This window comes from Trematomus bernacchii, unplaced genomic scaffold (assembly GCF_902827165.1).
Source record: "Trematomus bernacchii unplaced genomic scaffold, fTreBer1.1, whole genome shotgun sequence".
Lineage (NCBI taxonomy): Eukaryota > Metazoa > Chordata > Actinopteri > Perciformes > Nototheniidae > Trematomus > Trematomus bernacchii.
In genome coordinates this window covers 1,907,860-1,917,282 of record NW_022987605.1, presented here as the reverse complement: position 1 = coordinate 1,917,282, position 9,423 = coordinate 1,907,860, and the positions used below count along the sequence as shown (strand labels likewise).

At 39.9% G+C, this 9,423-nt stretch overlaps 1 protein-coding gene across 1 annotated transcript; it reads right to left on the bottom strand.

Moving 5' to 3' along the window:
* Positions 1–3,934: 3,934 nt before the first annotated feature.
* On the bottom strand, positions 3,935–8,959 carry rwdd (RWD domain containing 4). The gene is made up of 8 exons (XM_034130929.1): positions 8,776–8,959; positions 6,534–6,614; positions 6,248–6,357; positions 5,539–5,689; positions 5,332–5,425; positions 5,080–5,129; positions 4,967–4,969; positions 3,935–4,880 (listed from the first exon to the last, which is right to left on the bottom strand). The coding sequence occupies exons 1-8, from the start codon at positions 8,797–8,799 to the stop codon at positions 4,848–4,850; spliced, it is 546 nt and encodes a 181-aa protein (XP_033986820.1). The 5' UTR covers positions 8,800–8,959; the 3' UTR covers positions 3,935–4,847.
* Positions 8,960–9,423: the final 464 nt, after the last annotated feature.

The following is a 9,423-nucleotide window of genomic DNA, read 5'->3' as shown; positions in this document are numbered from 1 at the left end:
TATGATCCACGTCACATATTCAGTTTCGGTGGCAGTTCTTCCAGTTTGTCTAGAAGTCTTCTAATCAGGGCTCTATAAATAAAGAACTACGGCAGATGTGTAATATTTAATGCAGCCTAACCGTGTATTACAATGCCGTTATGTGATGACTTCCAAAGAGAAAAGCAAGCACACTCGGAATAAAGTATTATTTATTTTTTCGGATTTCATATCGCATTAACACCATATCCCAACGTGCATTGCGGCTAAACAATCCAATCACCGAGCTTAAACCATAGCTGAGGATCTTGGGTAATCAGTTCAGTGGGTGTGTATCTTCTTATTATACATCCATGGTGTGTATCTATACATCCATGGTGTGTATCTATCACAATGATGCTCGAAATGTCCCTTATAGAGTGGCGAAGTCACGCCCATCTACTTCCGACCCATGGGACCTTATTTCGGAAAAAGTTTGTATTGAAGTCAATGGAGAGAGAAAGATTATCTTTCGATCCCGTTTGAATTGTGCCACGAATTACACATATGATGTTTGTCAATCTTAAATAATCATTTCCATGTCAAAAAAGTCACAGTTTGTCGTAAAACTGTTGAAATATAAGACTATGAAAAATACGCAACTAGAAAGACTACAAATCCCAGAATCCCGGTCCCGCATGCTGGCTCTTACGGAACCAACTAACTCCCCTTTTGTGTATGTACAGCTCTCAACATGCCCAGACTTGTAGTGATTTTCACCTCTTTTAATACTTTTCGCCTCATTCTGAAAGAAAGAAGTGAAATGTGCCAACGTGACGGCCGTCTTGGTGTGTGGTGCGAGACGGGAGATGTACTCATTGAGCAGTTTCACACAAAAAAAGTGTTACTTTACTTTTTACCGTTTTACGACACATTTTTATTTTTTTGACTTGTAAAATTATCTTTTAAATTGACAAACATCATATGTGTAATTTGTGGCACAATTCAAACGGGATCGAAAGATAATTTTTCTCTCTCCATTGACTTCAATGCATAACTTTTCCGAAATAAGGTCCCATGGAGTCCCACCGGAAGGGGAGGGACTTCGCCTGTAACTGAACGAGAGAGTAATGTCAAACTAGAGAATGCAATTCCTGAAGAAATTGCTAGTGGGAATGCTTTATGCTGAAAATCTGACGCTAAACTGCTATGCTGAAATGTAATGTGTAAGAAGAAAGTGAAGAATTTAGATTGAAATGATACATGAACACTGGGGGCTTGAATGTGTGATGAGAGAAGAAAAGAGAGTAAAAAGGCTTGGAAAAGCAGCAGAATATTTGAACTGTAAACCTTTGAACTAACTTGATGGTGAATGATCTGTCGCCATGCCAACGGCATTTGATGACATCCCATAATGAGCTTAGATGCGTTGATGGCTGCATCCTTCCAAACCTGTGAAGTTTTGGGCCATTTGGAGCATTTTCACTGAAGTTATGAGAAAACCGTGTTACATGGCGGGCATTGTGTTGCCATGGCAATGGCATGTCCTGTAGATGTCTTCACGGCTGGACTGTTAGCACACATGTGAAGTTTGAGCACTTTTTGAACATTTTCATAGGAGTTATAGCGACATCGTCTTTCATGGCGAGGGATGCGTTTCCATGGAAACGGCATATGGTGAGATCTCAGATTTGGCATAGAGCTGTTGAGGCATGGACCGGTGATATACAAGTGAAGATTGGGGGACGATCGGACTGTGTCCATTGGACTTACAGCGACATCGTGCTTCATGGCGAGTGGTCTGTCGCCATGGCAACGGCATTTGATGACACCCCATAATACGCTTAGATGCGTTGATGGCTGCATCGTTACCAAATCTGTGAAGTTTTGGGCCGTTTGGAGCATTTTCACTGAAGTTATGAGAAAACCGTGTTTCATGGCGAGCATTGTGTTGCCATGGCAACGGCATTTGAAGAAACCCCATAATTGACGTAGAGCTGTTGAGGGCTGGACCGGTGATATACAAGCGAAGTTGGGGGACGATCGGACCGTGTCCATTGGACTTACAGCGACATCGTGCTTCATGGCGAGTGGTCTGTCGCCATGGCAACGGCATTTGATGACACCCCATAATACGCTTAGATGCGTTGATGGCTGCATCGTTACCAAACCTGTCAATGTGACATCATCGTGTTCCATGACACAGGTGTTTATATTTGAGCTAACGACGACAGCTGTGTGTCACCAATAATGTATAAAATAGGTGGAACATGTTGAAGTCAGTATGAAGTCTCCATCAGACAGAAAATAATAGGCTCAGACAGTCTGTTAAACTCCAGTGACCACGTCGTTAGCTCAAACACGAACACCTGTGTGTTATGACATCATCGTGTTCCATGACACAGGTGTTTATATTTGAGCTAACGAGGTGTGCAGAGATCAAAGGTTTCCATTGTTCTGAGTGAGAGATGAACCTCTTACATTTGAATGAACAGTTAGAACTGACTGCTGTCAGTTGGAGTGATGACATCATCGTGTTCCATTACACAGGTGTCTATAGTTGAGCTAACGAGCTCTGTAGAGATCAAAGGTTTGCATTGTTCTGAATGAGAGATGAACCTCTTACATGTGAACGTTTTGTGGAAGAACGATAACAGATATGTGATATTTCAAAACGTGAAGCATGTCAAGGAAGTTGAGTATCTGAAGTGTAATTTTTGTGTACTTTCGGGTTAATAATGTGGCCTTTTTGGCAGTTTAACTAAAGGTGTGCGGCTGCTGCTGTGAGGAAATATCTGCCTGAAATTACAATGGGTTTTAATGGAGACATGTTGAACGTTTTTGTCACTTCATGCCCTCAAGAGGCATTTTGTTGAATTATTTTTGCTTAATTATTTGTCATTTTTCAAGCTACGAGATGTTTTCCTACGTTTGTCATGAAAAATTATGTCTCAAGAATGTAGGGTTTGGGAATTATGGCAGTTTTAAAAAAAAAATATGAAGGCATTTCAAGATTTCCTACCCTCCAGCTGTGACATCACGCACTCTAGTTAATGTTAAAATCTGAAGAAGGCCTCTGTACCAAGGTCTGAACAATGTTTAATATCTCTAAAAGTAAGAATCAGATTTAAAAGTTGTGTTACACGAATAATGTCAGAAAGATGTGTAACATTTTAAAGTTGGAATGAGGTATCAGATTTAAAAGTTGTGTTACATGAATAATGTCAGAAAGATGTGTAACATTTTAAAGTTGTTATGAGGTTTCTGAGTGAAAGTATGAATGAAAAGTTAGCAGTTGAAGTCGCATGAAGATTTGTTGAAGTCTGAAGAATGTCTCCATTGACTTCCATGTTAAAAATTGGATGAATTATGGGATGTATCTCTGGAATTATGAAAGTTATGAATGATAAAAGTAATAGCCATCGATTCCCGACCGAGCTGAACGTTTTGATGTTTGAACGGAGTTTCTGCGATGTTGAATGTGGGAGAAGACGGACAAAATAACTGGACGGAATAATAAGAATTTTGTCTGTAGCATAACATATAGTTGGAATGCTGTATCAGCATTCCCACTAATTAACAGTACAATTGACCAATCATATCTTCCCTCTAAATGGGTGGGTTTTATTATCGCGGACTTTATGACAAGTTCCGCCCGCTGTGAAGCTGTTCTTGTTTCCATAGCAACAATAACTTCCTGTCAACAGCGTAAACTCGCCTTCAAAATAAAAGCATGCCAAATTACACTTAAGACATACAACTGCAACGAAAGTAACAAACACAATGCAATATCCTTTTCAATTTCAAAGAACACAAATTGGGTTATTTACAGGTGTTGTTTTGTGTGGTAGAGGGTCGCTTTCATTGATGCGTTTTTGTTGTTTTTTTCGAGGGAAGGGGTGGGGTTCAGAGGGCCTAGGTATAAAAGTCACGGCTCGCCACTGACTCTCAAAATACCAGACTCTTACAGAGCACATGACTTTGACGTCCTCAGTGGAAGCATCAGATTTTGTTTTATTTTGAAGGCATAATCACACCACTTCCTTTGTATCTGCTGTAACTTCACAATTAAAGCAATTTAGTCCATATGAAGCCTGAGAAAAGTCACAACTGAACTGTTGTATATTTAATACAACAAAAAGGTGAATTGTGTTGCACAATATCAATCCAAACTTATGATGGAGTTGATGTTGAGCTTTGCCATGTCTTACATCAATGTAGGAGAGTTTGCAGCTCCTTAAAACATGCGATGACCAAAAAATCAACATTGCTGCAAGATAAAACTAGTTATTCACACAAACCAAGCACTCTTACATCTGACATATATCCCCACCCCACAACAGTAAACAACATTATAAGACCAATAGTAGACCAAACGTGGTTTTATTTATATATATATATATAAAAATGAAGTTTTTCAATTCATAGGGGGAAAGTAACATCTCTCGAAATAAGAAAACGTTGACATTTAAGTGTTGCTAAAAATGTACCTGCACTTTGACACATCTACCTGGAACCATAATGCCACACTTTACGCTCCTACGAAAACATGGCAGTGAGTATCTGAAGTACACTCCGCCCTGATGGATGACTCAGCAGAATATTTGAGTGCAAACTGTGGAAGAGGCACAAAGCCTGGTGATGTGTTGCTCTTTACCTGGCAGCGTCCCACAAAAACAATAACACAGCAAGGGCTTCAAATATTTCCCAGTGCAAAGTCTCAGTGAAGCTGGAAGTGTGTGTCCTAAACCGTAACCCAGCCTGCTTTGGTTGTCAGGGCGACAGCAGCCATGTTAAATGTTGAAGATGAAGGATGTAAAGGCATCCACAGGCTGCAGGGAGTTCACACTTCACTGCACTTCCTTGCACAAAGCAGCACCAGATCACTGCTACTCGTCATCTCTCCCTCCTGTTCTACTCAACTGCAACAGAAAAACACAAGACAACAATAAGACCTGGCACCGTGTGAAGGATTTCAAAAAGGTTCTGGTTTAAAGTGTTTACTTACATGCTGGATCATCAAGAAGAGAGGATGAGGGAGAAAAATAAAAATTAATGACAGGTTCACAAAGGATGTAACTTAATGCACCCCCTTGTGGACAGAATATACATTGCACCTACTTTGACAACGTCGATCCAGTCCCATCCTCTTGGCAATACCCCTTTGTGATCTGAAAGTAGAAATCATTATAATATGCACTGTTATTCTGACTAAAAACACAATCACTACTGCCTTTATTTTCCACTGGAGATCCTGAATGTTTAAGAAATGTGTATCAAGCGGTCCAATGCATGATGCAGCAGATTAAAACAACAAATATATATCCTCTTATATGCAATACTACTTCACTGTGGAAACTTAAAGTGATGTACCTGTTTTGTTGACAATCTTCCTCTTCTGGGATTTAGTCAGCTGCTCCTTCCTCTCCTTCTTCTTGGCTGTGTTCCCGTCACCGATGGATGTTGTCTGCATCAACAAAAAAGTATCAATCCAAGGAAGAAGATGCCATACAATGCTAACAGTGTTTGACGGACAAATACTCTCTGGGATGAAGTATCCAGTGAATGTGATATACTGACCACAGCAATGACGACAGGCTTGTGGTTCTCCATGAGTTCCACCTTGTTCTCCTTAGCCCACTCAAACAGAGTGTACATCATGGCCGTGCCCAGGTTAGCCTCCACCTGCTCCTCCAGCTTTGACAGGATCAGCTGCTTTGTCTCTGCAGAGCTGATAGCAAATCCAAAAAAGGAATGAAAAAACAAACCTATAACACAAAGTAATTGTCCTAGAAAAGCAGACTCAATATATTTAAATTTGACAGTTTACCCCAGTATGAAATCTAAAAGGAATTAAAATGTATTTCATGCTGAAAAATACAATTTACAAATAAAAATACCATTTAAATTAACTAAATATTAGAAATATTTGAAAACCTTGTTTTTGTGTCAATGGCTTATGGCAGTATTTCTGATTCTCTCCAGTATGCCCCAGTTCTTCCTAAATCATAATTAATCCTTTATATTTTTTCCAAGTCAAATTGATCTAATCAAAAAGAAAATAATATAAAACCTTAAATTATGTGGCTACATCCAAATACAATATTAGTGGTCCTTAAAACTTTATCTGTAAACTGTTGTGGAGTTTAAAACCATGCAAAAGGCAAAAGGCAAAAGGCGCTCAGTGAGATTCCAGATTTTTATGTCATTTTTTATTCTGAAATCAGTGTTTCTAATTTCAACTAATTAATAATAATAATAATAATAAAGCACAGTGCTTGCATCTTACATCTTGTTGTTGAAAAAGGAATCGAGGGTGATCTCGGGGGCCGTCTCAGGGTACGTCTCAGTCCATGTGACGTCCAGGATGAACGCTTTGGTGTCATCAAGGTCTCCTATCTGGTGTTGACCAATAACAAGATCAAAAACTGTTTGTTTAAGGTCATGAATTACAAGTGAAAGGGCATATTTAAAGATCTTGCTTTAATGTGATGTACAGGCACATCCTGTTGAAACAGGATGTTGGGAAGCACATGATATGGTCTTTTTTCAAAGCAGGACTGGACAGTACTCACCCTAAACTGGAAGGAACTTGAACTGATTTCCTTAAAACATTCATCCCCTTCATAGATTGACTGAAGAGCCTCCAGCTCCATCTGTGGGTAGAAGTGGGGGGGGGGGGTACAGGAGAGAGGTCAGATCGAGGAGGGGATTACATGAGCAGCAGCGTGTCACTGCACACCAAATAACATTTAGTAATATGACAAATGACCAGTGGTGTAAAGAAACTAAGCACATTTACTCAAGTACTGTACTTAAGTACAATTTTGAGGTACTTGACCTCTACGAGTATTTCAATTGTCTGCTACGTTGTACTTCTACTCCACTACAGTTCAGAGGTAAATGGTGTACTTTTACTCCACTACGTCTACATGTATTTAATACTTTAGTTACTTTACAGATTTGGATTAATGATGTGAAATATAATCAAGTGTTAAATCAGACTTTAGTTCCACCTGGAGTAAATTCACAAGCTACCCTGCAGTATACAAAGTCATTCAAACTAGCTGCACCTTTACCAGCTTTGAGAACACTTTCATGATCAATCATTATAAAACACATCATATATATTATTCTGAAATGGACCAATCTGCACAATGACTACTTTTACTTTAAAGGGGACCTATCATGCAAAATGCACTTTTGTACGTGTTTTATACATGAATATGTGTCCCCGGTGTTCCAGGGAACCCACAAAGTGTCAGAAAACACAACCCTCTCTATTTTCCTCCATACCCAAATCTCTAAAAAAGGGTCTGCAACGGATCTGATAAAAACTGATCCAGATTTGAACACTGTCCTGACGTCAGGACGGTGGCGCTACGGCTATTGGGCCAACTCTCCACCTATCAGGGGAATGTGGGGTTGGGCCACGGCCGGCCATTGCCGCTCGAAAGCGCTGGAGACGCTGTAGTACATATGCCAGGCCTGTAAGTGGTGCTGTAGTCTGCCACAAAAGCAGCGAAGAAGACTTCCCGCCCATGGTTACCATGGTTGCCCTTCTGTTTATTCTCCGCTGTGGCTTTTTTTCTCCCTCCCCGAGGCAAGCGTTTGCTCCTGCTGCTTTAATTCAATGCAATCCCTCCCCGTCGAGGCAAGCACTGTAATTCTCTCCGGTTAGTCCACCAGCGGATGACAAACACCCACCTCTCCGCCTCTTCCAAGGAACGAGGGGACCGTGCGGCAGAGTTTCAGTTTCAGTTACTTTCGCCGGTCAAGATGTCCGTTAAAGTTTAAACCTTCCGGACAAAATTAGAAAAGTGCCGGTCAAAGGTCTTCTTTGTTATTTATTGAGCTTTAAAACAAATGAATAACGACTCTATATAATAAAACACGGAGGACGGAGATCTCTTTTTCTCCCCCTCTTCTGACAGCCCAGCAGCTGATCAGAGCACGTTTCCCCTCTCCTGCAGGGGGGCGTGGTCAGCAGAATCAGACCCGTAGACAGCAAACAGCACATAGAGCGAAATGAGGCATGGCTAAAATGCATGATCTGTTTGGTATTTTGAAAACAGAAACGTATAAATATACCTTATATAGGTATGGCCCTACAATATATCATTTAAATATAGCATGATAGGTCCACTTTAAGTATATGTTGATGCCAATACTGGTCTACTTTTACTTGAGTAATATTTTGAATGCAGTACTTTTACTTGTAACAGAGTATTCATACACTCTGGTACTTCTAGTTGTACTTCAGTACAAGATCTGAGTACTTCTCCCACCTCTGCAAATTACACATTACAGGGTAAGCAGGTAAGAAAGACTCAAGTCCCTCACGAGATATTGTTTTCAACAACCATGCATGAACACTTTAATGCATCACCTGGTTATAACTCAATTCAAGATTTTAGCCACTTACTAACTTGGAAATATATGTTGTGTATACACGGTTACATTATAACACGTATTGTATTTACAAAGGGTCTTGACTAATGGTTTATTATGTGGCATGCACTCCTCCCTACAGTTAACACACATTTGAATGGCGTTAGGAGTGACATTTTCTCATTCATAAAGGACGCTTCTCAGGGCTCAACAGCTAGAAAACCCTTTGACACTGTGGCCTGAGTTCCCGCATACTGAATACAATCTCTCAAAGTGGACGTGTTTTCTATGTAACAAGCAGAAAAGATGTAGAATAAACCCGTCAACACAAACTCATATGCTAGCAGTGACGCTCGTGTCATGTAGTTAGCAGTTAGCAGTTAGCCGCTAGCAGCAGCTAGCCTCGCACTGCATCATCACTCCTACCTCCTGATCCTCGTTAGCTGTCATGATGTTCCTTCAGCTGCTGTACGATACACTCTCTGTGTACAGTTTATAATCCCTCAGAGTTAACAACCCATTGCTCTATCTAAAGCTTTGCTAAGATAATAATGCACACAACTTCCCCAGCTGATGCAGACAGTGCCACCATATTAGACGCATGCGCAGTTCGGGGCTCTTCGTGAACTTTGAACCACAGCATCAGTGGATGTGGTTTTAGGCTATTCACACTATATTTAATAATTAAGTACTATATCAAAATAGCAGTATAGTTTTTATTGAATATTACATTAATACAACAATTGACAAGCTACTTAAGACTGATAATGAATACAAAAACAAGGTTTTTTTCAGTAGGCTTTCACAGGCTTAGTTGTCTAAGTTTGGTTATTTTATAACCAATAACACATTTTATTTAAGGAATTCACTTAACCTTTATTCTACTGATTAATTCATTAATATTATTGATTGATTTTCATTTTGCTCTCTTCTTACTACTCACTTGTTATATTCTCAAGGTTGTCTTTATTTACTTTTGTGTCGGACATAGTACTTATAGTTGTAATTTGTGCTCTTTAAAATGAAAGGAAGTGGACAACAGTGATCTCATAAACACTGTACTTTACTGTTTGT